Source organism: Rhinatrema bivittatum, chromosome 8 (assembly GCF_901001135.1).
Source record: "Rhinatrema bivittatum chromosome 8, aRhiBiv1.1, whole genome shotgun sequence".
In the NCBI taxonomy this organism is placed as follows: Eukaryota; Metazoa; Chordata; class Amphibia; order Gymnophiona; family Rhinatrematidae; genus Rhinatrema; species Rhinatrema bivittatum.
In genome coordinates, this window is record NC_042622.1 from 152,424,488 (window position 1) to 152,451,704 (window position 27,217).

General features: G+C 51.2%; 1 protein-coding gene across 2 annotated transcripts in view; it reads right to left on the minus strand.

The window, feature by feature from the left end:
- Window positions 1-27,217, minus strand: part of SART1 (spliceosome associated factor 1, recruiter of U4/U6.U5 tri-snRNP) — a 254,620-nt gene that overhangs the window by 126,895 nt on the left and 100,508 nt on the right. For both annotated transcript variants that reach the window (XM_029611685.1, XM_029611686.1), the window contains exons 11-13: window positions 7,307-7,428; window positions 1,275-1,411; window positions 755-882 (exon numbers count right to left, since the gene is read on the minus strand). In XM_029611685.1, the coding sequence (XP_029467545.1) occupies window positions 755-882; window positions 1,275-1,411; window positions 7,307-7,428 (387 nt within the window). The remainder of the gene's footprint in view (window positions 1-754; window positions 883-1,274; window positions 1,412-7,306; window positions 7,429-27,217) is intronic.

The window sequence follows — 27,217 nt, forward strand, 5'->3', positions numbered from 1 at the left end:
AGGACAACCATCCTGCTTGTCCTGTGAGAAAACCTCCGAAGGCTGCCTACAGCGGCAAAACCATGCTGCATCTTTCACACAAACTCGACCCTGGAGAGCAGATATAGCAGCAAGACTCTCCCCTTGTTCTAAGGGTGCCCTTACTTTTTTTTTTTTTTTTTTTTTTACTTTGTCAGAGGAATGAAGCCTCTCTGACCAACAAGGGCTGCCACTGTCAGGCACCGGGTCGGGAAAATGGGGGGAGAGGCTGGACCACCAGCTTACACCCCAGGCAGTAGAAAAGGCAAACCTGAAAGAAAGAAAAAGAAAATCCACTTACCCCAATCCAGGGAAATGACAGTGAGAGAGAGAAAAAGAAAGAGAACGAGAGCCCAGTCCCTGACGAGTCCTGCCTGCAAGCTCAGACCCAAGGCCAGGCTCCCAACTTCCCTTAAATTAACACACTTTTTTTTTTGTTTAAAGAGACAAATCCATCCACAAAAATTAAGATAGAACTAGACACTAATAACTAATTCTTAAAAGTGAAGAGGGGAACCGTAGATGAGACCCGCATCTGCTGGAGTCAGAGGAATACTGAAGGGGGGGGGGGGGTGTCTGCCTTCTCAGCTTTTGCTCTGACTCCATCTGCTGGAAGGGGGAAACAACCCACAGTCTGGACTGATCCTGATACGTACAGGGAATGACATTTTCTCATATTGTAGGCAGGATGAAGAGTACAAGAACTGCTCTGACTAATCAGGGAGAACTGTACTACCTTCTCGCCACTGTCCTTCAGGTGTTGGATCTGTTTCAGCTTTCGACCTCTCTCCAGTTGTTTCTGCAGCTCCAGCTCAGCCTCATCTTCTTCAAGGGCCATGGGGAAGTTTCTCTCTTCTACCTCATCTAGGAGAAAAGACAGAACTGATTTGTTTTTAATTCTGTTTTGCTGACAGCATTTAAAGTAACATTTTAGCACAGTCCAGCTCTTGAGCAGCTATGCTGAAATAATGAAGTAGGGTGTACACAATGTCATGAGAAACAAGTCGTCTGCATTTACTGCTAATTAACATATATATAACTTGGAAGTAAAGCCCCCAACTTCAAGCTGCCACTTCCAGGCCTCGCTGTGGCTTCTAAATTACCCCATGCAATGCAGCAGACCAGATTCACTGCATCTTTCCTCTTACAGATGAACAATGCCTGGGCTCTCCCCTCCTGCCTGACTACTAGCGAAACTGTGAAGGTGGGGGAAGAGTGGAATTTTAGATATAAACAGGAGGTGGGATCTCACTCACCCTCATCACTCATTTCCATGTTCGCCACGCGCACATCATCCGACTGTACCAGCCTCTCCCAAAATGCAGCTGAAGCTGCCTCCTCCTCCTCTAGCTCTTCCTCTGGCAGACGCCGCCGCCGCCCTCGCCCTCGCAATCTGCTTAAACAAAAAAAAATTGTAAACAAACTTCTTTAAAACTTTATATCTTCTCCTTATTCTGAAACACATTGCTCAAGGGCGATACAAGATACAGACTATTTAAATCATTTCATGTACAGAAATATAGACTTGATTCTGGTTTTGCTCAGAATCAAGGCACCCATCTTAAATCTGGTCTCTGCTGCTGCCCCTTCAGGTGGGAAATCATCACACCTTAAGAAAACCCATATCTGTGGCTTCTCCTTTAATACCAGGGCAGTAACCTGCACAGGAGAACTGATGCCTTTGCACCTCAAAGATGCAGTTGCTTTAACGGAAAATTAGTTCTTACCTGTTAATTTTCATTCCTGTAGTACCACGGATCAGTCCAGACAGTGGGTTGAGCCTCCTTTCCAGCAGGTGGAGACAGACTAAAACTTGAAGGATGCCCTATATCAGGACAGAGCCTATCCTCTACCCCTTCAGTATAACATATGTCAAAGCATAAAACAACAAACCCAAGAATAGGATCAAGCAAGTAACTGTAAAGCTCAACGGAGCAAATATAGAATAATGTAGAAAAACATGGAATACCTATACGCTCTTGCATCAACTTGGTATTGCTCAGTAATCTTGCACAAAGAAAAATATGAAAATCTGCAGACCTGCAAGAAAACAAGCTTCGAGAGGACAGAAGACAGACAGGGAAGGGCGTCTGGACTGATCCGTGGTACTACAGGAACGAAAATTAACAGGTAAGAACTAATTTTCCTTTCCTGTACGTACCCGGATCAGTCCAGACAGTGGGATGTACCAAAGCTTCCCTAAACTGGGTGGGACCGAGACAGTCCTGCTCGAAGCACTTGCCGCCCAAAGGAACCGAACACCGGAGCGTGTACATCCAGACGGTAGTGCCGAGCAAAAGTGTGCAGAGACGTCCAAGTGGCAGCCCTGCAAATCTCCTGCAGGGAGACAGATTGACTCTCCGCCCAAGAAGTAGCCTGAGAACGCAGAGAATGGGCCTTCAGACCCTCAGGAAGCGGACGACCTTGACAAAGATACGCCGAGGAAATGGCTTCCTTCAACCACCGCGCAATCGTGGTCTTAGAAGCCTGTTTACCGCGGTTGGGACCACTCCAAAAGACGAAGAGATGGTCCGATACCCGGAAGTCATTGGTGACCTGGAGATAGCAAAGCAAGACTCATTTTACATCTAGCCGACGAAGGTCGCCACCCGCCGTACCCGCAACATCCTCCGGAGAGAACGCTGGGAGTTCGACCGACTGGTTGACATGAAAAGCAGAGACAACCTTAGGCAAGAAGGAAGGAACCGTCCTGAGAGAAACCCTGGAATCCGAGAAACGCAAGAAGGGCTCCCGACAGGACAGCGCCTGAAGCTTGGAAATACGGCGAGCAGAGGAAATAGAGACCAGAAAGACAGTCTTTAGAGTAAGATCCTTGAGCGTAGCATGGCAAAGAGGCTCGAAGGGAGCCGCACAGAGAGCACGAAGGACTAGGCTGAGACTCCACGACGGACACGTGGCCCGAGAGGGAGGGGCGGAGGTGTCTAACACCCCTCAGGAAACGAATCACGTCAGGGTGAGCTGCTCAGGCATGACCGTCCACCAGGAGAGAGCCGAGCACAGAGATTTGAACGCGTAGAGAACTGAAGGAGAGGCCCTTAGAGAGACCCTTCTGAAGAAAAGAAAGAATCAAAGGAATCAAGGCGGAGCGCGCAGGGACACCCGCCTCCATACACACGGACTCAAAAACTTTCCAGATGCGCACATAGGCCAGAGAAGTCGACTGCTTCCGGGCTCGCAGCAGGGTGGAGGTGACCTCCTCCCTATAACCTTTGCGCCTCAGGCGACGCCGTTCAAAAGCCAGGCCGCAAGACAGAAGCGATCGGCCTGGTCGAGGAAGATGACCGAGGCGCAGGGGCCCGTCCACTGCTAGATTGAGGAGATCCATGAACCACGGCCTTCGCGGCCACTCGGGAGCGACGAGAATCCCCACCAGTGGCCATGGGGGAAACACGTACAGAAGGACGTCCGCTGGCCAAGGTAGAGCCAGAGCATCCACGCCCTCTGCGCCGTGCTCCCTCCAGCGGCTGAAGAACTGATTGGCCGTGGCATTGCGCAGAGTCGCCATGAGGTCGAGGTGAGGAGGACCCCACCTGTCCACTATCAGAGCCCATGGCCGCGACCGAGAGCTCCCACTCTCCCGGATCGAGCAACTGCCGGCTGAGGAAGTCGGCTTGAACATTGTCTTTTCCGGCGATGTGAGAAGCCGCAAGGCACTGTAGGTGACGCTCCGCCCAAGCGAGGAGACGGCTGGCTTCTAAGGCTACCAGGGGACTGCGAGTGCCCCCTTGGCGATTGATGTAGGCGACTGTGGTGGAGTTGTTGGTCAGGACTCGTACCGCCTTGCCGCGGATCAGGGGAAGGAACTCCTGAAGAGCCAGGCGGACCGCCAAAGTTTCCAGTCGATTGATGTGCCAGCACGACTGAGTCTGCGACCATGTTCCCTGGGTGGACTGAGAAAGGCAGACCGCACCCCAGCCCAAAAGGCTGGCATCCGTGGTCACTATTGTCCACTGTGGAGCTTGAAGAGGCATCCCTTGCAGAAGATGAGAAAGACAGCCACCACTGTAATTCGTCGGCAGTAGAATCCAAGAACGGAAGGACTACGAGGAACTGCTCTGACACTGGCTGCCAACGGGACAGACAGTGTCGGAGCAAAGCTTTCTGTAACGGACGCATATGAGCAAAAGCCCAGGGAACAAGGTCGATGGTAGAAGCCATGGATCCCAGGACTTGGAGATAATCCTAGGCTGTCGGGGAAGGTAGGGCAATCAAAGTCTGGACCTGATCGATCAGCTTGAGGGCTCGCGCCCGAGGTAAGAAAACCTTGCCTACTCGGGTGTCGAAGTGGGCTCCCAGAAATTCCAACTCCTGGGAGGGCTGAAGCTTGCTCTTGGAAAAGTTCACTATCTACCTGAGAGAGGCAAGGAGCTCCAAGACGCGATCCACCGCCCACCGGCAAGAGGTCTCCGACTTGGCCCTGATGAGCCAATTGTCCAGATAGGGATGGACGAGAATCCCCTCCCGGCGCAAGGCCGCCACTACTACTACCATGACCTTCGTGAAGGTGCGAGGAGCGGTCGCGAGGCCAAAGGGGAGAGCTCTAAACTGGAAGTCCTGGTTGAGAATGTGGAATCGGAGATACTTCTGATAGTCACGGTGAATGGGAATATGAAAATAAGCTTCTACGAGATCAAGGGAAACAAGGAACTCTCCGGGGCGGACCGCCGCAATGACCGCCCGCAGGGTTTCCATGCAGAAGTGGGGGATCTTGAGAGCCCGATTGACCCTCTTGAGGTCCAATATTGGGCAGAAGGACCCGTCCTTTTTGGGCACGGTGAAGTAAATAGAATACTGGCTGGCGCCAATTTCCCTTTCCGGGACTGGGACCACCGCTCCCAGATCCAGAAGCTTGGAGAGAGTCTGGACCACCGCGTCCCTCTTGGCCCGGCCGCAAGGCGAGAAAAGAAAGATCTGGAAGTTCCCTGACGAGGTCGAAAGCGTACCCATCTCTGATAATGTCGAGGACCCACTGATCAGACGTGATCTTGACTCATTCCTTGAAGAACAGGGAGAGGCGTCCGCCGAGGTAAAGAACCGAGGAATGGGTCAGCTGAACTTCACTGCGTGGCAGGTTTAGCGGTGGCACGCACGGGCAGGCCCTCACGAAAGGGCCGTCTGCCACGAAAGGACTGCGACCAGGACTGCGCATGAAAAGACTCTCTCGCAGAACCGCCCCGCCCCCGAGAAGCGAAGCGACGCCAGCCCCTGAAGCGAGAGCGAGAGGCCGCGAAGGATCGGGAAGACTAGGGCGGTCCTCTGGGACCTTATGGACCTTGTTGTCAGCCAAGGAGTCCATAAGCTTCTCAAGATCCTCGCCAAAGAGGATGGCAGAGTGCCCAGACGGGTCTTCAAGGACTGATCAGCCGACCAGTGGCGTAGCCAAAGGAGCCTCCGGGCCGCCACTGCCGAAACCATCGCCTTCGCCTGGACACGGACCAGATCGTACAGGGTGTCCGATACGTAAGCGGTGATTGCCTCCAGACGTTCGGCTTGTTTTGCCTCACCTGGCGGAAGCTCCCGAGCGCAGAGTAATTGTTGGACCCACTGGAGGCCCGCTCGCATCATGAGACTGCTTCAGCAAGATGCCCGGACCCCAAGGGCCAGAACGTCGAAGATGCGCTTCAGGTGAGCCTCCAGCTTACGATCTTGTGAATCCTTCAAGGCCGTGGAACCTTCCACCGGAATCGTGGTGTGCTTGGCCACTGCAGAAACATAAGAATCCACCGATGGATATCGCAACAGCTCCAAGCCCTTCTCCGGGACAGGATAGAGCTTATCCATCGCACGCCCCACCCGAAGCGCACCCTCAGGAGCCTCCCATTCCTGCAGGATAAGGAGCTTAAGCATGGGGTGGAAGGGAAAGGCCGAGGCCGGAGCCCTCCCAGAACCGGGTTCATATCCTTAGGGAGCGAGGCCATGAGATTATCCACTGAGGGACTCTCCACCCGCACCCGAACTGGTCCCTGGGACTCCAAGGCCGGTCCAGTGGTCAATGGCGCTGAGCGAGGGATTTTTGGCGGGGGGGGGGGGGCAAGGGGGGGGGCTTTTGTCCAGCTCATGCAGGCTAGCTAGATAAGATTTGTGCATGAGGACGAAATCCGCTTAAAACGGGACCCTGGATTTGGCGGGGGAGGGGGGGGCGAGGGAAGGTCAGGACCCCCCTCCTGGGCACCCGCGGGGGCCAAATCGGGGTTAAATCAAAAAAATCTGGCCCCCCAGCGCCAGGGAGCACTGAAATCGGCCCCGATGAAAAATCCAAGATGGCAGCCGTTCCCAGGCTCTGCAGACCTGGGAAAGGCCTAGCCATGCCGGGAGGAGTGGAGCCCCGGGCTAAATTTGCTTGTTCTGCCGAGGAGGGACCTTCCCCACCTGGCAGGCAAGCAGTGCAGAGGCCCTGCCGCGAAAAACGTGAAGAGGGCAGCCCACAAGAAAGGCAGGCTGCCAGCCGGGACATAGCTAAGCCACGGCTGAAGAAAAAAAGCTGAAAAAAAAAAAGCTTGATTGACAGCCTGCACAGCAGGAGAGAGCAGGCAGGAAACCTGCTGCCTTCTGCTTCTCTGGCTGCCGGTTCTAGCCCTACTCTGACCAGAAAAAATTTAAAAAGCTGGTCAACTGCTGCAAATAAGTTAGAGGTAGGTGAGTACCTGCAACTTATTGAAAGTTTTAAACTTTTTTTTTTATACTGAGCACAGCAGCGGGTTAAAAACCCTCTCGGCAGCCAGAGGGGGAACGAGGCCCGGAGAGCGTCGGTCCCCACACCTGGAAGCGCACACGGACTCAGGACTATGCAGGGAACCCCCTCCTGCAAAAGGGGCAAAGCCCCCCTGAGCCGGGCAAGAGCTGGGAGACGGACGTCTCCCACACAAAAACAGTAAAAGCACTAAAAGAAGGCAAAATTTCCTTCATAGATTTTTTTTTTCCTTTGTTTCTAAAACAAGCGGGAATCAAAGAACTACTTGCTTGAGCCGAAAAAGAAAGAAGAAGAGGCTGACTAGCCTACAACAGAGAACTGAAGGGGAGATGCTGCACCTGCTGGAGACAGATGAATACTGAAGGGGTAGAGATTAGGCTCTGTCCTGATATAGGGCATCCTTCAAGTTTTAGTCTGTCTCCACCTGCTGGAAAGGAGGCTCAACCCACTGTCTGGACTGATCCGGGTACGTATAGGAAAGTTATTTTACAAAGAAAGTCTGGTTGGCAGTGGATGTCAGGTGTATGCTATGATGTGCAGCTCTCATATGGTTGGGGAGGAAGGGAGAGTTGATACCTGGATCCGAAGTCTTCCTCTGTCATATCGTTGCAAAAAGGCAGAAGGTCATCTGCCTTCACTACCTTTTTTTCCTTTTTACGTATTCTCTTAACGCGCCTTCTTGTCTTCTTGAAGGAGACCTGAGTAGATAAGGGCAATGCAGATAAGAAAATGATGTAAAAGGCCTAACATGCCAACCACAGATACTAGCTCTGGTGAGATAATAAAAAGGCAAATATATTCCTAATACTGCCAGAATTTACCCTCTTTTAACCCCCTCCCCTCAGATACATAAAACATTTCAGCCTGTCAGCTCTGATCCTTCACAGGAAGCTTGGCTCTTGCACTCCTGATGATGCCCAGCATCCAGGTGTGGTAAATAAAAAAAAAAAAAAAATTGGCATTAAGGTTTTTTTGTAAGGAACCAGAAAAAAATATTTTCATTGTAAAAGGAAAATTAGTTCTTACCTGTTAATTTTCGTTCCTGTAGTACCATGGATCAGTCCAGACCATGGGTTGAGCCTCCTTTCCAGCAGGTGGAGACAGACTAAAAGATAGATAGACCAAAATTGAAAGGGTATCCTATATGAGGACAGAGCCTACCCTGTAGCCCTTCAGTATAACCATTGTCAAAGCAGAAAAGATAAACACCATGGAACAAGCAAGCAACAGAAGAACTCGAGCAAACCACAAGAGAACTCTAAAAATATTGATCTAGGAGCAACAGTGAATAAATGAATGAACTCCGTGTATGGACACTCTTGCATGAATGCCCATAATCATCACATGGATGCTTCCGGTGCCTCCAATGAGGACATACATAACATAAGGATCTTCGAGTGGACAGGATGATAGAAAGGGAAGGGCGTCTGGACTGATCCGTGGTACTACAGGAACGAAAATTAACAGGTAAGAACTAATTTTCCTTTCCCTGTACATACCGGGATCAGTCCAGATCATGGAATGTACCAAAGCTTCCCTAGACAGGGTGGGACCTTGTCAGGCCCGCTCGAAGTATCTGCCGCCCAAAAGAACCAAAAACTGGCGCTTGAACATCAAGGCGGTAATGTCAAGCAACAGGGACTTTCAGGTAGCTGCCCTGCATATCTCCTGCGGGGAGACCGACTGACTTTCAGCGCAGGAAGCTGTCTGTGAACCCAAGGAATGGGCCTTGAGGCCCTCTGGGACCGGGTGTCCCTGACATATGTAAGCCGAGGATATCGCTTCTTTCAGCCAGCGAGATATCGAAGTCTTAGAGGCCTGTTTGCCCCAGTTGGGGCCACTCTATAACACAAAGACGATCAGACACTCGAAAGTCATTAGTGACCTCCAGATAATGCATGAGAATGCTTTTCACATCCAGATGGCGTAGGTCATCCCCGCCAGGGCTTGCAATGTCCGCAGAAGAGAACGCAGGGAGCTCGACAGACTGATTGACATGAAAAGACGACATGACCTTCTGTAAGAATGATGGAACAGTCTTGAGAGAGACCCCGGAATCCGAAAAACGTAAGAAGGGCTCGCGGCAAGACAACTCTTGGATCTCAGACACCCGTCTGGCGGAGCAAATGGAAACCAGGAATACCGTCTTGAGCGTCAAATCCTTGCGAGTGGAATGGCAAAGGGGCTCAAAGGGAGCCCGACAGAGCACCTGAAGGACCAAGTTCAAACTCCACAAGGGACAAGTAGGACGCAGCGGTGGCTTCAAATGTTTGACCCCTTTGAGAAAATGGATTATATCCGGATGAGACGCAACCGCGTGACCGTCGAGGCTGCCCAAGAGAGAACAGAGGGCAGACACATGAACACGGAGTGAGTCAAAGGAGAGACCCTTAGAGAGACCTCACTGGAGGAATGAGAGGACAAGCGAGACCGGGGCCGATCGTGTAGTAACGCCCACTTCCACGCAGGCCAGCTCGAAAACCTTCCAGACCTGGACATAGGCAAGGAAAGTAGAAGTTTTGCGGGCCCGCGAAATGGTGGAGATGACGTCCTCAGCATATCTCCTCCGCTTTAGCCTGCACCATTCAAAAGCCAAGCCGCAAGACAGAAACGATCCGCCTGGTCGAAAGATACAGGACCTTGACTGAGAAGGTGTTGAAGATGGCCCAGGTGAAGAGGACCGTCCGACGCCAGGTTGACTAGATTCGCGAACATCGGTCTGCAAGGCCACTCGGGAGCTACGAGAATGACCGGGCCTCTGTGAAGCTCTATCTGTCTGAGCACTTTCCCTATGAGGGGCATGGAGGGAACACGTACAGCAGAACGTCTCTCGGCCACGGAAGGGCTAGAGCATCCACCCCTTCTGCGCCGTGTTCCTGCCAGAGGCTGAAGAACTGGGGAGCCTTGGCATTGTTCAGAGTTGCCAACAAGTCCAGGTGCGGAGGACCCCACCTGTCGATGATGAGAGACATGGTGTCGGACAGTTCCCACTCACCTGGGTCCAGGCACTGACGACTCAAGAAGTCGGCTTGCACGTGCTCGTTGCCTGCTATGTGGGAGGCCGTGAGGCAGTCCAGGTGCCGCTCCGCCCACGCAAGCTGGCGATTTGCTTTGAGGGCCACCAGTCTACTCCTGGTGCCCCCTTGGCGATTGATGTACACCACGGTGGCAGATTTGTCCGAGAGCACCCGGACTGCCCGTTGCCGAAGTAGGGGGAGAAAGTCCTTGAGTGCTAGACAAACCGCCCGGGTCTCCAGGCAGTTGATGTGCTCCCCAACCGGACAGGCTGGCATCTGTGGTGACTACCATCCACTGCGGGGTCCAAAGGGACATTTCACGGAGAAGATGCTTAAGAGAAAGCCACCATTGTAATTCGCTGATGATAGAGTTGGAAAGCGGGAGCTGCATCTGAAACTGCTCTGTTACCGGTTGCCAACGAACCAGCAAGGCTCTCTGCAACGGTCGCATATGTGCAAATGCCCAGGGGACCAGGTCGATTGTGGAAGCCATGGTCCCCAAGACCTGCAGATAATCCCATGCCGTGGGGAGAGGCATGGAGAAGAAGACCTGGAGCTGATCCATCAACTTCAAAGCTCTCGAGTCCAGTAGAAAGACCTTGCCAACGCGGGTATCTAAGCGAGCCCCCAGGAACTCCAAGACCTGAGACAGATGGAGATTGCTCTTGGAGAAGTTGACTATCCAACCTAGGAACGAGAGGAGCGCAAGAACGCGGTCCACCGCCTGGCGGCATAGGGTCTCCGACTTGGCCCAGATTAACCAATCGTCCAAGTACGGATGGACCAGGACACAGTCCTTCCGAAGGCTGCCGCCACCACCACCATCACCTTGGTAAACGTGCGTGGTGCAGTGGCGAGACTGAAGGGCAGGGCCCTGAACTGGAGGTGCTGACCTAAGGTGTGAAACCGGAGGAAACGCTGATGTTCGGGACGGATCGGAATATGCAGGTAGGCCTCCGTCATATCGAGTGAGGCCATGAATTCTCCGGGATGTACCGCCGCTATCACCGCCCGAAGGGTTTCCATCCGGAAATGGGGCACTTTGAGGGCCCAGTTGACCCTCTTGAGATCCAGGATGGGACGGAAGGAGTCGTCCTTCTTCGGGACCACGAAGTAGATTGAGTATTGGCCGGTGCCTCGCTCCACCACCGGAACTGGGCAGATGGCCCCCAGCCTCTGGAGTCTGAGAAGAGTCTGGGTGACCGCAGGCCGCTTCCGGTGGCCGCACAGAGAAACCATGTACAAGTCCGGGATGTCGCGAGCAAACTCTAAAGCGTAGCCTTTGTTGATGGTTTTGAGGACCCACTGGTCCGACGTGATCTTGGCCCATTCCTCCACGAACAGGGACAAATGACCACCTAAGTTGGGAACGGAGGGATGGGCCGGCGGATTCTCATTGGGAGGCGGGCTTGGGCGCAGGATGGTGGATAGCTGCATCTCGAAAGGGCCGACAAGAATTTTCCCCTTGCTCTAGGGATATAGCGGCGTTGGCCCCGGAAACGGGTACGCGTTGGGAAGAAGGATCTAGCCTGTTTCGGGTGGTCCTCAGGCAACTTATTGACCTTGTTCTCCCCCAAGGATTTAATAAGCTGGTCCAGATCTTCGCCGAAAAGCAACTTACCCTTAAAGGGGAGGGTTCCCAGCTGTGCCTTAGAAGACAAATCAGCTGCCCAGTGTCGGAGCCAGAGGAGCAGTCATATAGGGCATCCACCCCATACACTATAGCGCCTTCCAACCTGTCAGCCTGCTCTGTCTCTGCAGACGGGAGGTCTTGGGTGCTGAGTAATTGTTGGACCCACCTAAGGCTTGCCCGCTACATGAGACTGCTGCAGATGGACGCCCGAACACCCAAGGCCAGGACTTCAAAAATGCGCTTGAGAAGGAATTCCAGCTTGAGGTCTTTGACATCCCGTAAGGCTGTAGCCCCCACGACCGGTATAGTGCTATGCTTAGTGACCACGGTCACAGAGGAGTCCACCTTAGGCATTCTTAATAATTCTAAACACTCCTCCGGGAGGGGATAAAGTTTTTCCATGGCCCTCCTGACCCGGAGGCCCGCCTCGGGGGCCTGCCATTCCCTTAGAAGCATTCATTTGTGCATGGGATGGAAGGGAAAAGAGCACAGGAGGGCCCTGAGCCCCGCCAGGACCGGGTCCGAGGAAGATGGCATCGCTGCCGAGAACTCGTCCACTGAGGGACAGTCAATCCCCAATTCCTGTGAGATGAAGGGGAGAAGCGGCTCCAGTTCCTCCCTGCGGAAGAGACTGAGAACCTGGGGGTCATCCCCCTCCGGCGGGGGGGGGGGAGGAGGAGGGAGCATCAGCTGAATCTGGGTCCTGGTTCGGATCCTGGGCAGGCAGGGGGAGGGGCCCCTGAACCACCCGGACCCGGGTCGCCCCCTGCCCGTCAGGAGCTGCAGGGGAGAGGGACAGAGAGCCGAGGGACCTTAGCCAAAGGGGGGGGGGCGGCGGGGGGGCTGCTTCTTCCTGCAAACTCGCTAAATAAGATTTGTGCAGCAAAAGCACAAAATCAGTGGAAAAACGGGTCCCAGGTCAGGGTCCAGTAGAGGAGAGTGTGCGGGGCTCAAATCGATCGTGGCATGGCTGCTGGGTGGGGGAGGGGCAGCACTAAGATAAGCTGAGCTGCCGGTGCTGAAGGAGCGGAGGCACAGAATGAACTGTACACGCTCTCAATTCACTCTCTCAAGCTGCAAAAGTGAGTAGGGAAGGCAGGAGCCTTCTGTTAAACTTATCAGGGATTCCTCTGGATAAAATCACCTTTTTTTTTTTTTTTTAACAAAGGTCCCTGTCAGCAGCCACAAAACCATGGATCCCACTGAAGGGAGAGCAGCAGTACAGAAGAGAAGGAGAGAGGGAGCTGAACAGGGGGGAGTGACTGGCACCACCAATTTTCACCCCTGCAGCCGAGGATCACCAGGAAAAGGGAGCCTAGGCTATATAAAACAAGGGGCCAAGCCCCCCAAGAGTGAGGAGACAGGGACTGTCTCCTGTGAAGGATCCAGAGTTCACACTTTTTTTTTTTTTTTTTTTTTTTAAACAATAACTCAGAAATACTTGCTTGATCCAAACACGATAGACACACAGAAGGGAAAAACGCCCAGAAGGGACAAGTAGAAGTTAACAGGGAACCACAGGGTGAGCTGTTCCACCGGCTGGAGACAGACAAATACTGAAGGGTTACAGGGTAGGCTCTGTCCTCATACAGGATACCCTTTCAGTTTTGGTCTGTCTCCACCTGCTGAAAAAGAGGTTCAAATCCATGGTCTGGACTGATCCAGGTACATACAGGGAATTTATTTTTGCTTTTTCTGGTTTTGTCTTTACTTTTTCCTATTTACTTTTTTTTTTGTTTGCCTATATTTTTCTGGGTGTGTTTAAATATTTTTTACTAACAAAAATAAATACACACACATAGATATACTTGTTTTGATTTTATTTTTTTTTCTCTTCCCTTCAGCCTCATCTGTGCTGGCAAAAAGTGTCCCAGGATACAGCAGCTCTTTCCAGATGCAGGCCAGCAGCAAGTGCCATGTGCCAATTTTTATGTACCCGGGCAACTGGGCACCCAGGAATTTTCCACCCAAGCTCGGTCTTCCTCCACTACAGGTCATCTTGCAGGGAGATTATCAAGGAGAACGAGCATCTGCCTACCATTTTCTGGAGATATAGTAAGAAGAGCATTGAGAGCAGAAGACTATTTGCTGGTGGCTGAAGAGAATCTATGATTTTGCAAGGACAAGAAGGATGGCAATCCTCACACATAGGTGACATTATTGGATGGAGCCCGGCACGGAAAACTTACATAAAAATTTTTAGAACTTTGACTGACCCTCATTGAGCACACATTATATGACACGTCCACATGGGGTTCCCTTTAGTCTCTTCTTTTCTGTCATCTGAGAGCGGTCAAGTGAGAGCCTCAATTTGTCAACTTTTTAGGCCTACTTCTTTAAAGCATTTTTTGCTAAATAATTTTTGCTTCCTCATGTGGTCAATGCAGGGTCCCCCCAGTTTTCCCATTAGCGTCCTAGACAGGTTTTGCAACGTTTATCAGTAAGTTTATTTTCATTTTCAATCCCCCGGGGCAACTGTGCACTCAGTGCCCGTCGGCAATAGATAGCTGCCGCCATCGATTTCAATCTCACATCCCTTTTATTTTGCAACACGTCTACTAGAGAAATTACTTACCTGATAATTTCATTTTCCTTAGTGTAGACAGATGAACTCAGAACCAATGGGTATAGTGTGCTCCTGATAGCAGTTGGAGACGGAGTCAGATTTCAATCTGACGTCAGCACTACATATACCCGTGCAGGAGGCTCTGCTCTTCAGTATTCTCCTCGAAAAGCAATTGTGATATATGTGTGTTTGAATAACTTGATTAACTTGGACTGGTTGACTTGAATTCTAGCTGGAGACCACCAGTGCACTCAACCGAGAAACACAGACACCCGGTAATTATGGGCATCTTAACTAGGGGTAAAGTGTGGCATACCCATGCTTGTCTTGCTCTCAGGGATTGTCACCCGAGGTTTCCTTATTCTGAGGCAGCCGTGAGTCCATCTGTCTACACTAAGGAAAACGAAATTATCAGGTAAGTAATTTCTCCATTTCCTAGTGTGTAGCAGATGGACTCAGGACCAATGGGATGTACAAAAGCTACTTCTGAACCAGGTGGGAGGCTGCCCGTAGCCCACTTAGTACTGCTCTTGCAAATGCTGTGTCCTCCTGGGCCTGAACATCCAGGCGGTAGAACCTTGAGAAGTTGTGAATGGAGGATCATGTCGCCCCCCAACAGATCTCGGCGGGTGACAGCATCTTGGTTTCTGCCCAGGACACTGCCTGGGCTCTGGTGGAATGGGCCTTGACTTGTAGAGGTGGAGGCTTCCCTGCTTCTACGTAGGCCGCCTTGATTACGTCTTTGATCCAGCGGGTTATGGTTGCCCGTGAGGCTGCTTCCCCTTGTTTCTTCCTGCTGTGAAGGACGAATAGGTGGTCAGTCTTTCGTTCGGATTCCGACCTTTCCAGGTATCGGACTAATAATCTGCCAACGTTAAGATGGCAAAGGCGGCGAGCCTTCCGAGTCCTTATGCTCGTCTGGAGATGGCAGTGAGATGGTTTGGTTTAGATGGAAATGAGAAACCACCTTTGGAAGGAAGGAAGGGATGTGCGTAGCTGTATGGATCCCGGTGTGAATCTGAGGAATGGTTCCCGACAGGATAGTGCTTGAAGTTCGGAGATGCGACAGGCTGAACATATTGCCAATAGAAACGCCGTCTTCAAGGTTAGAAGCCGTAGAGACAGCCCGCAGACAGGTCTGAAGGAAGCTTCCGCTAGGAAGTCTAATACTTGATTGAGGTTCCATAGGGGTACCGGCCACTTTAGTGGTGGCCGGATTTGTTTGACCCTTCTCAGGAAGCGGGAGACATCTGGGTGTGAAGATAGACTGATGCCGTCCACTTTGGCTCTGAAGCAAGCCAACGCGGCCACCTGAACCTTGATGGAGTTGAGAGGCAACCCCTTCTGTAAGCCATCCTGCAGGAATTCCAGGATCGTGGGCATTTTGACTGTCCGCGGAAGTATGTCGCGGTCTTCACACCAGGTTTCGAATATTCTCCATATTCGTATGTAGGTTAGAGATGTGGAGAACTTGCGTGCTCGGAACAAGGTGTCAATCACTGCCCCCGAGTATCAGCTCTTCTTCAGGCGCGTCCTCTCAATGGCCAGACCGTAAGAGAGAATAGAGTTGGGTCTTCATGGAGGATCAGTCCTTGCTAGAGCAGATCCCTGTATGGAGGTAGGGACAGGGGGCTCCCCTCCAGAAGTCTTTGCATGTCTGCGTACCACGGCCTTCTTGGCCAATCCGGGGCCACTAGAAGCACTAAGCCCCTGTGGTGTTCTATCTTGCGGATGATCCCACCCAGTAGTGGCCATGGAGGGAAGGCATACACAGCACGTCTTCCTGTGGCGAGATTTGGACGAGGGCATCGATCCCTTGGAATTGTGGGTCTCGTCTGCGGCTGAAGAAGTTGGGAATTTGGGCGATGGACCGAGTTGCCAGAAGATCCATGGCTGGAGTTCACCAGCAGTTTATCATCAACTTGAATGCTGTGGTCGACAGCATCCATTCCCCTGGGTCTAGACTTTCTCTGCTGAGGTAATCCACAGTGACGTCGTCTTTTCCCGCAATGTGGGCGGCTGAGATCCCTTGCAGGTTTGCTTCCGCTCATGCTATTAGGGGGTCTATTTCCAGGGACACCTATTGGCTTCTGGTTCCTCCCTGGCGGTTGATGTAGGCTACTGTTGTGGCGTTGTCAGACATGACTGACCGATTCTCCCCGGAGTCTGTGACTGAATCGCAGGCAGGCTAGTCTGACTGCTCGGGCTTCCGGTTGGTTGATGTTCAATCCAGACTCTTCCTTATGCCATTGCCCCTGGGCCGTCAGCTCCTGGCAGTGGGCTCCCCACCCTCACAGGCTCGCATCTGTGGTGAGCAGGACCCAGGTCGGTGGGGATATCCTTACTCTATAGTGAGAAGTTTGTTATATGGGTATATTTTTTCGAATCTTGCTACTGCAAATTCCATGATTGTTAACTGCCTTGATATTAAATTGAAAGTCGGTATATAAAGTTGAATAAATAAATAAATAAATAAATAAATACTCCCTTGCTCAGGTGGTCTTCTTGTAGCCACCATAGGAGCTGGATCTGTACATCCGAAGGTAACTGCAGGTGAGCGGTGTAGTCCTGGGACATCGGGTTCCATCGTGACAGGAGGGAACGTTGTAGTGGTTCAGCATTCCAGTGAGCCCTTGCCCATGGGATGACTTCTAGGGTCGATGTCATGAGGCTGAGGACTTGGAGGTAATCCCATACCGTGGGGCAAGTGCCGTTCACCAGTTTTCTTCTCCTTGCAGGGGGAAGGACGATCTTGTCTTGTTGAGTGTCGAAACGGACTCCCAGGTATTCTAATGATTGGGAGGGCTGCAGGCAGCTCTTGGTAGCGTCGACAACCCACCCGAGATTCTACAGTAGATTCTTGACTCTGGTGGTCACCTGATGACTTTCTTCTGGAGATTTTGCCCTGATCAGCCAATCGTCCAGGTACGAGTACGAGGATTCTTCTTTCCTCAGTGTCGCTGCCACTACCACAATGATTTTGGTGAATGTCCGAGGAGCAGTAGCTAGTCCAAAGGGTAGCGCCCGGAACTGGTAGTGTTGGTCCATGATTGTGAAGTGTAGAAAGCGCTGGTGGTCGTGATGGACCGGGATGTGCAGATAGGCTTCTGACAGGTCCAGGGAGGTCAGAAATTCTCCTGGCTTTACTGACCTTATGACCAAACGTAGGGTTTCCATGTGGAAGTGTGGTACCCTCAAGTAGCGGTTGACAGACATGAGGTCCAGGATGGGCCGGAACGTTCCCTCTTTCTTGGGGATGATAAAATAGATGGAATAGTGCTCAGTATTTTGTTGGTGCGTGGGCACCAGTGTTATAGCTTCTAGGGAGAGCAATTTTGTCAGCGTGGTTTCCACCGCTGTCCTCTTGGAGGGGGAGTGGCAAGGGGATTTCACAAATTTGTCTGGAGGGATGCTGTGGAAGTCCAGATAGTATCCCTCTCGAATGAGGGTTAGGACCTACTTGTCTGACGTTATTTCGACCCATCTTTGGTAGAATAGGGCAAGCCTGCCCCCTATGGCTTCTTCCTGTTGATGGGTCTGTTGATTCTCATTGTGGGGTGCGGCTGGGACCTGGACCGGCTCCCCTCTTATTGTGTTTGTTCCGAAAGGACTGGCCCCTGCCTGCAGGATGAGGTGCTTGGTATATATTCTTGTACGGTCTAAAGCGCTGTGATCCTCTGCCCTTGGATGCTCGGGGAGAGGGCGATGGCTTCTTTTGTTCTTGTCCTCCGGTAGCAGAGGTACTGGGGATTTGCCCCATTTGTCGGCTAACTTCTCCAGTACGCTTCTGAACAGGAGGGCTCTTTTAAAGGGCATTCTCATGAGGTTAGTCTTGGGGGTCGCATCGGCTGACCAGCTTCGGAGCCAGATTTGTTTTCTGGCTGCCACAATGGAAGAGATGCCCCTGGCTGAGGTGCACACCAGGTCAGACATCGCATCCAAGAGGAAGGATATCGCTGGTTCTAATGTTTTGACGGGCGTGGTACCGTTCCTGGCAAGTGATAAGCAGGCACGTGTCACCACGGCACAGCAGGCAGTGATCTGTAGTGACATAGCTGTTGCATCAAATGACTGTTTAAGGATGTATTCCTGACGTCTATCCTGGGCATCCTTGAGTGCCGCTCCTCCTTCGACTGGAATAGTAGTGCGCTCCGTGACAGCGCAGACCATGGTGCCCACTTTGGGTAACACCAGGAGTTCTTTGGCTAAGGGTTCCAGTGGATATAGGGCTTCTAGGGCCCATCCTCCTTTGAAACTGGCCTCCGGTGCATTCCATTCCTGCAGCAATGGGAAATGGCATGAGGCCTGACTGAGCCCAACCAGCAGAGGGTTCGTCTTTGGCTCCGCTGTGGCGCTTGTGCCTGGGATGGCCAGCTCCTTCAGGCTCAGAGACACGAGGTCTGGTAACTCGTCTCTGGAGAAGAAACGCATCATGGTTCGGTATGGTTCTGTTCCTGGAGGGATTTCTCCTTCCTCCAGGGAGTCTGGTTCTTCCTCCGAGGTGTCTGTGTCCCCTAAGAGGAGGCACGTCTCGGGGAGGCTGAGAGGGGCCTGGAAGGTTTTGGTCTTCTGGTGGAGGCTGTGGCTGTGTCACCGGTGGCACAGATTGTGTCTGGACAAAGGTTTGCAACCCTTTGAAGAATTCTACCCAGGAAAAGGTTCCTGGGTCCATATTGAAGCCAACGGCATTCCCCCAAGGGGCCCAGCTGAGTAGGGGCCGAGCTGGGGCTGGAGAGGTCCGGGGTACTATCGTTGGTGGAGCCGGATTCCTCTACTGGCTGAGTGGGAGGGCGGTCCTTGTCCTGGTTCCCCCAGGGCCTCTTCGCATTGCAGGCACAAGACACAAGCCACTTCGTGTTGTGCCACTCTCAGGTGGTAGGCTGGGCAGAGAGCTTGTCCCTTGGCTTTCTTGGCCGGTGGTGCCATGATTTGAGCGCTTGGAGTCGATCAAAACTCGTCTGTGCGCCTATATGCGCGCAGCGGGAGGTTTAGATATGCGCTCCGTGTGCTAAGATGTGCGTGCAGGCTGCTATGTGTGCCTAGGGAGAGATGCGCGCGTCGCTGTGCGCACTGGCTTAATCTGTGCGCCCGGTGCCATTGAGCGTGCCGCTGTGCTCCTGGCACCTTTGTGCGCATCGCTGTGCGCACAGCACATGTGCACGTGCCACTATGCTCACAAGTAGTTTATGTGCCTGTCTCGCTGCTGTGCACACGGCTCAATTGTGCAGACAATATGGCGATCAAGGGGGGAGATGGCACCAGCGACCACATGGGCAAGATGGCGACACCCCCCCCCGGAGGGTCTCCATGAGAGAGGATCCCCATACCGAATCAGGGTCTAGCTCAGACAGGGCTGTTCAACCTGATGGGACAAACACCGGAGGGCAATCTGTGCGGCTATCCAAGCCTCGGAGACCGTAGACTTTAAGAAAAGTTTCCTACCTTACCTTATCTTGGTGCTTCCCGGTCTCATGCCGGGCGGTCTCCGGCTGCACAGAGAGAGGGAAATACCTTCACCGCCGTGCTCGGTATGCCACCCACTGCCTCTCAGCCACGCCCGTTCCTGGGGGCTAAGTCCACGCCGGGAACCGGCTGCCAGACCAAGGTTTACCTCTGAGGGATCTCGGAAATCACCTCAGGAATTCTCGACTGGGGGAGGGACCCTTAGGTATCACCACAAGAGAGCGAGGCTCGTCTTGTAGAGGTAAGATTTTGGAATTTTCTTTCTTTGGTTTGGATTTCCTAACGCTGTGCAAGCGTGTGTAGAGTCCCAAATTGCTAAGGAGATGGAGAAATACTGAAGAGCAGAGCCTCCTGCACGGGTATATGTAGTGCTGACATCAGATTGAAATCTGACTCGGTCTCCAACTGCTATCAGGAGCATTCTATACCCATTGGTCCTGAGTCCATCTGCTACACGCTGGGAAATTTGGGTTTTAAGCGGTGCCCCAGATGTACGAGGACCATGTCTATCACAGACCCCCATGATAGACGTGTCCCTCTGCTGTGGGGCATTGATGACGTCTGGAGTTGCAGCAAGTGGAAACCCAACTCTGCTGCATGGCGGGCAGATTTTATGAGAACTGACATCCTGTTGTCCTCAGAGAACACCTGTTACAGGTAAGCAATTCTGATTTCTCCAATTACAAGCAGGATGGCAGTGCTCACACATGGGTGAATCCTTAACTGCAGGTTGCTCCTCAACACTAAAGGGGACCAACAAAACAGCAAAATAAGTGCCAATGGGCACAACAACTAGTTCCCATAGAGGAGAGCTGCAACTTGGGAGTCCTCTCTATACATTCACATCACATAATTGTTGGACAGGTATGACCGACACAATGGCAGGCGTGAAATGCTTGCAAGTGGGCCACCGAAGGTGCCATGACTCGAACAGAGTGAGCCTTGACATGGCCCCCAAGATGCAGTCCCGTCTGGGCATAACAGGACATTCAGTCTGCCAGCTTATTGGAAAATGTCTGTTTGGCAATGGCGATGTCAAACTTATTTAAAAGAAACAAAAAGTTCAGTGGACTGTTTATATGCTTCTATCTGCTCTAGATAGAAGGCTAAGGCTCTTTTATAGTCCAAACTGTGCAGGGCTTGTTTGCCATGGTGAGAATGGAGCCTGGGAAAGAATGTGGCAGGACAATGGACTGGTTAAGATGGAAATCCGACACCACCTTAGGCAGGAACTTAGGGTGCATACATATGACCACCCTGTCATGGAAAAACTAGTGCAAGATGGATAATTCACTAAGGCATGGTACTCTAACCCTGCATGCTGAAGTGTCCACCACCAAAAATTTGACCTTCCAGTTCAGGTACTTCAGGTCACAGGAGCGAAGCAGCTCAAAAGATTTCATCAGCTGAGCTAACACCATGTTGAGGTCACAAGTCACAGGAGGAGGCCTTAGGGGAGGCTTCAACCCAAGCAGGTCCCACATAAAACATACAACTTTGGGCTGTACAGAGACGGGCATACCATCTACACCACAGTGGTATGCGCCCATTGCATTTATAAGAACTCTAACAGAGTTGGTCTTCAAGCCAGCTTCTAATAGGTGTAGAAGTTAGTGAAGCAGTTTTTGTGGGTAGCAGGAAAACTGAACTAGGGCCTTCTGTTCATACGACATGGAAAACCTCCTCCACTTCAGTCCATAGATGATCCACATATATTGGCTCAAGTAGAGCTGGCAGACTTTTCTCCCAAGAGCATCCATCACTCTGATCCTTCCCCAGGAGTGCTGAAGAATGGGTCTGAGAGTGTTTGGCCTTCTTGAGAACGGATTAAACGACCACTGATTGGTCAGGCAGCTGAGATCTGTGAATCTGAGAGCCTTTCGAAGAGATAAATTGTGTCCACCTTCCTGCTCACAGGAGTCACTGAGAGGGGATGTTCTCACATCCTCAGCAGTAACTCCACAAGGATCTTTTGCACTGGGATAGCCACAATCTCATTGGGAGGCTCCATGAACTGGAGGATATCTAGCATTTGTCTGTCATCAACTGAAACGGGATGGCCTCCGCCATCCCCCAAAGCCTGTGAAGGAGAGTTCCTCCGGTGGGGACTTCCTTTGATCTTCTGGAGGAGATGGATCTGAGGGGACACCATCCAAAGCCACACAGGAATTAGCCCCCCAGGAGTCACAGGTGCCCTAGTCTCCACTGTCATCAACAGGTGACGAGGCCCTAGGCACTCTGCCCCCAACCAGTGGTGCAGGCACTGATGGAACTGGCCATGTTGGCCCAGGCTCCAGTGTCTTCGCCAGCATTGGGAGGGTTTCCTCCTCTCAGGAACCAGGGACAATCGATCAGTAGGTAGCAGCGGCAGTGCCCACCAGGGCATTGATGCTACCCCGAGAACTGATGCTGGTTGGATTGGTAACACACCGATAAGCACATGCAGAGATGCCAGCAGTGGCTTGAGGAGCAAAAGAAAATTGGTTCTTACCTGATAACTTTTGTTCCTGTAGTACCACAGATCAGTCCAGACTCCTGGGTTTTGTCCCCGCACCAGCAGGTGGAGACAGAGAAAGTTCTGATAGCTTCTGCCATATATACCTAGGTGCCACCCACAGCCTGTCAGTATTACGTAATGTCAAAGCAGAATAGTTGACAAACTATATACAAAAACCGTAAACGGAATGAAGCATTGACCCCCAACTGAAAACCAGACCCCAGAACAGGGAACACCAATTGACATGGTGATGAGAAAATGTAAGCCAATGCTGATGAAGTGGACTCTCCATTACCTCAATACAGTAAATGGGCAGGACTCTGGACTGATCCATGGTACTACAGGAATGAAAATTATCAGGTAAGAACCAATTTTCTTTTCCCTGTACGTACCCGGATCAGTCCAGACTCCTGGGATGGACCAGAGCTATTTTTTTTTTTAAATTTTATTTTTAATTTTCAAAATTTACAGCAAGCCATCACTTACTTACAGAAAAAAAGAAAAGGAATACAAAGGTATTAATTAACCCTCCATTATTCAAAGCAAGAAAATTTTCACAAACATTCATTTTATACATTTGTATCCCACACGAAACAGAGAGGAGGACGAAATTTAGAAGGAAGATATTTGCAAGAAAAAAAAAAATAATGCATGTATTGGCCTAACATAGATAAAGGTATTTACTACTTTTGATCCTCATAGATGTTAATTATGGATTGGTAATATTAATTACTCTTCGTGCATTTAAAAAGGATCTCAGTTGCTCAGGATATTGGAAAGCAAAGGTATCTGTTGCAGATTTTACCATACATTTGCAAGGATATTTTAAAATATATGAAAAACCTAGGGCAAGAACTTGAGATCTTAATGTAAGAAATTCACGCCTCCTGTTCTAAGTAACAGGGGCGTAATCTGGGAAGACACGTACTTGTGCCCCCTTAAATTGTAATTCTATATTTTTGAAATAACGTTTCATGGTTTCAGATAGATCTTTTTCTGTGATAAACGATACCATAAGTGTTGCAGTCTCATAGTACTCCATTGCAGAGTCCTCTAGAAACCTAGTCAAGTTCCCTTCATTAACATTCAACGGCGGAACATTTCTATTTTTATTTGAAATAGACAAAAAATGCAATTTATTCACTGGTGGAACTTCACCTTCTTGAAATTTTAAAGTCTCAACAAAATACTTCTTCAATGTGATATAGGGAAGCTCTCCAATTATTTTTGGAAAGTTCAGGAATCTTAAGTTTAGGTGTCTTGAAAAATTTTCTAAGTTCTCCAACCTCTTTGAAACCAGATTTATATCTTTTATAATCTTCAAGTTGCACTCTTGGTTTTTTTTAACCTCAGCTTCAACCGTTATCAATTTTGGGGTTATTTCACTCAGTTGGTTTTCACATTCCTCCAATTTATTTTCTACTACCTCTAAATTATCCTGGAACCCGCCGATCGATTTTACTAGCGCGGCCATAATGTCCCATATTGTTTCCAGAGTGATATTATCTGGCTTTACAGGCATTGAAAAACGGGGTCTAGGCACTGACTCACCCGTTTTAAAAACCGGAGATATTCCATCCAGTCGAGTTCCTCCTGGTATAATCGGCGCCGTTGCTCCATCCAGGGCCTCAGTGAGCCCCTCCCGAATCGGGGTAGATACTGGGGGCATCAAGAAGGAATTTTCTGCCCCTGTTGTTCCAGAGTCCACGGGCTCCCGCTGCTGAAGCTCGGAGTCTTCCGCCCTCTGACCCCCTTCTGCTGAGCCAATCGCATTGGCCTCATGGGTCTGCGCCTCAGCTGTCGTCAGGCGTTCAGGAGGAAAACCAATATCGGGCTTACGAGGATCCGGGGGGCTTAAGGTGACTTCTCCCGGGGAAACCGACGCTTCCTCAAAGGTTCCCTCAATGGAGCCCGCTCCTCCCGTCTCTAACACCTTAGCTGTCGTGTACGAGATGATCAATCGCTGTGCTACCATTAACTCCGCTTCAGAAGGGTAGGAACGGAGCTTGCCTTTCCGTTTAGCTGGCATCTTTTTGCATGAAAATTTCTGCGATACCGGAGCTCAGAAGTATACGACTGCCTATGCCGCCATCTTGCCTCCCTGGAACAGAGCTATTACTTACTTGGGATGGGAACTGGAGAGGCCCGCTCGAAGCACACCTTCCCCAAAGTTAGCCACCCCTGGCACCCGAACATCAAGTCTGTAGTGCCTTGCAAAAGTATGCAAGGATGTCCATGCTGCCGCCCGGCAGATCTCGTGGTGAAATCTGCTGTCATTCCGCCCAAGAAGTGGCCTGAGATCGTGTCGAGTGTGCCCAAAGACCTTCAGGTAAGGGCCGACCATGGAGTAAATAAGCCAAATAAATAGCTTTCTTCAACCACCGACCGATGGTAGTCTTAGAGGGCATGTTATCTTTCTTAGGTCCACTCCAGAGCACAAAAAGGTGGTCCGAGACTCGAAACTCATTAGTAACCTCCAGACGGCGTAGAAGAGCTCTGCGAACATCCAATTTCCGCAAATCCTGCGAAAGAGGGTCAGACCTATCCATACCGGAGAACTACAGAAACTCCACAGATTGATTCAAATGGAAAGTAGTAACAACCTTAGGCAGAAACGAAGGAACCGTGCACAAGGACACACCAGAATCTGAGATCCTCAAGAAAGGGTCTCTACAGGACAATGCTTGAAGCTCGGAAACCCTAGAAGACGAAGTTATTGCCACCAGAAAGACAACTTTCAATGTTAAGTCCTTCAAAGTCGCCCTTTGTAAGGGTTCAAAAAGGCGGAGCACACAGAGCTTTGAGAACTAAGTTCAGATTCGAAGACGGACAAGGAGAGCTCACTGGGGGACGCAAATGCCTCGCTCCCTTAAGGAAACGAGAGACATCTGGATGCGTAGCCAATGGTATGCCCTGCACAGCACCGCGTAAAGCACCAAGAGCTGCCACTTGGATGTGCAAGGAACTACAAGACAATCCCTTAGCTAAATCTAGGATATCCGAAACAGCTGCACGAGTGGGCAACAATCTCCCTAGCCACACACCATGATTCAAAGACCTTGCAGACTCGAACATAAGACAAAGAAGTAGAAGTCTTACGTGATCGCAAGAGAGCAGTGACCACCGCATCGGAATAGCCTTTGCCCCTCAGACGCTGCCTCTCAAAAGCCATGCCACCAGACAGAAGCGATCGACCTGGTCCAAACAGACGGGTCCCTGATGAAGAAGGTTTGGGATCGGAGGAAAATACAAAGGACCATCCACTACCAGATGAAGCAGATCTGCGAACCATGGCCTGCGCGACCACTCGGGAGCTACCAAGATCACCTCCGCCTGAGTACCTTGCCTATTAGAGGCCAAGGAGGGAACATGTACAGTAGAACTGTCGTCAGCAAGGGAAGAACCAGAGCATCCACTCTTTCCGCTCCTGTGTCCCTGCGGCGAGCAAAGAAGCGCAGAACCTTGGAATTTTTGAACGTCGCCATCAGATCCATGTGGGGGACGCCCCACCTGTCGCAGAGGAGTTGGAAGGCTTTGTCCGCCAGCTCCCATTCACCGGGATCAAGACGATGCAGACTTAGAAAGTCCGCGAGAATGTTGTCCACCTCTGCTATGTGGGATGCAGCTATGCTGAGGAGATGCTGCTACACCCAGTCTACTAACAGGCGAGCAGCTTCTGCCACTGGACGGCTTTTGGTGTCTCCCTGTCGATTGATGTAAGCCACTGTAGTCGCGTTGTCTGATAACACCCTGACCGACTTCCCCTCGATCAACAGGAGGAACGCCTGCAGCGCTAGGAGAACTGCTCTGGTCTCTAGACGATTGATGGACCAACGAGATTCTTCCAGAGTCCACTGCCCCCGCACAGAGTTCCGCAGGCAAACTACACCCTAGCCTGAGAGACTGGCATCTGTGGTCACCACCGTCCAATCTGGAACCACCAAAGGGACTCCTCTGGTCAAATTGTCTGCGATCAGCCAGCAATGTTGACTGAAACGAGCTGAATCCGTCAGAGGCAGGTACAGATGGAACTGCTTGGAGATTGGACTCCAGCGGGAAAGTAAGACTGACTGTAAAGGTCGCATATGAGCGAAGGCCCAGGGAACCAGCTCTAAAGTAAAGGTCATAGATCCTAGCACATGCAAATAATCCCATACCTTGGGTTGGCACTTGGAGAGCAAGGCCTGCACCTGACCCTGCAACTTGACAATCCTGTCGGGCGTGAGATAGCAAATGTTGCTTACCTGATGTAACAGGTGTTCTCACAGAACAGCAGGATGTTAGTCCTCACAAATGGGTGACATCGAGGATGGAGCCCAACCACGGAAAAACTTCTGTCAAAGTTTCTGGAACTTTGACTGGCCCCTACTGGGCATGCCCAGCACGGCACCAACCCTGCAGCCAGCAGGGGTCCCCCTTCAGTCTTCTTTTTTCCACGCAGCAGCTGCCACGCGGTGAAGGAGCTCTTACCACATTCCTGACAGGAAATTCTTCTCGAACTTCTTTGAAGTTAAATACGCCCCACAGGGGTCCCCCCCCTCTATCTATATTTAGTCCGCGGTGTTTCGGTAAGTTTTTTGCTGTTTTTCGCCGGCTACCGTCGAGTTTTGCCTTCGCGGCCTGCTGGCCGTCGACCGTCCCGCGGCTAAATTTTTGGTCAATGGCCATGGCGTCGGGGTTCCGTCGGTGCCCGGATTGTACGAGCACCATGTCTATCACAGACCCTCACAGAGTCTGCGTATTATGTTTGGGAAGTGAGCATGATGTCCTGACTTGCACCAAATGTGCCCTTATGACACCAAAAGGTCGCAAAGCCAGAATGGAGAAGATGGGACTCCTTTTCCATGCTCACACTCCGACGCTGTCCATCGCATCGATGTCCTCGGAACCGGCACCGTCGCCGCTACTACCACCATAATCTTGGTGAACGTTCGGGGAGCCGTAGCTAGCCCGAACAGTAGGGCCTGGAACTAGTAGTGATGGCCCAATATTGTGAAGCGTAGAAAACGCTGATGGAGGCGATGGATCGGTATGTGGAGATAGGTTTCTGACAGATCCAGGGAGGTCAGGAATTCTCCCGGTTGTACCACCTTTATGACCGAATGCAGGGTTTCCATGCGGAAGTGGGGTACCTTCAGGTAGCGATTAACGGTTTTGAGGTCCAGTATGGGCAGAATGTTCCCTCTTTCTTGGGCATGATGAAGTAGATGGAATAGTGCCCAGAATTTTGTTGGTGCGTGGGCACCGGTGTTATTGCCTTTAGGGCGAGTAGTTTTGATAGTGTGGTTTCCACTGCCTTCCTCTTGGAGGG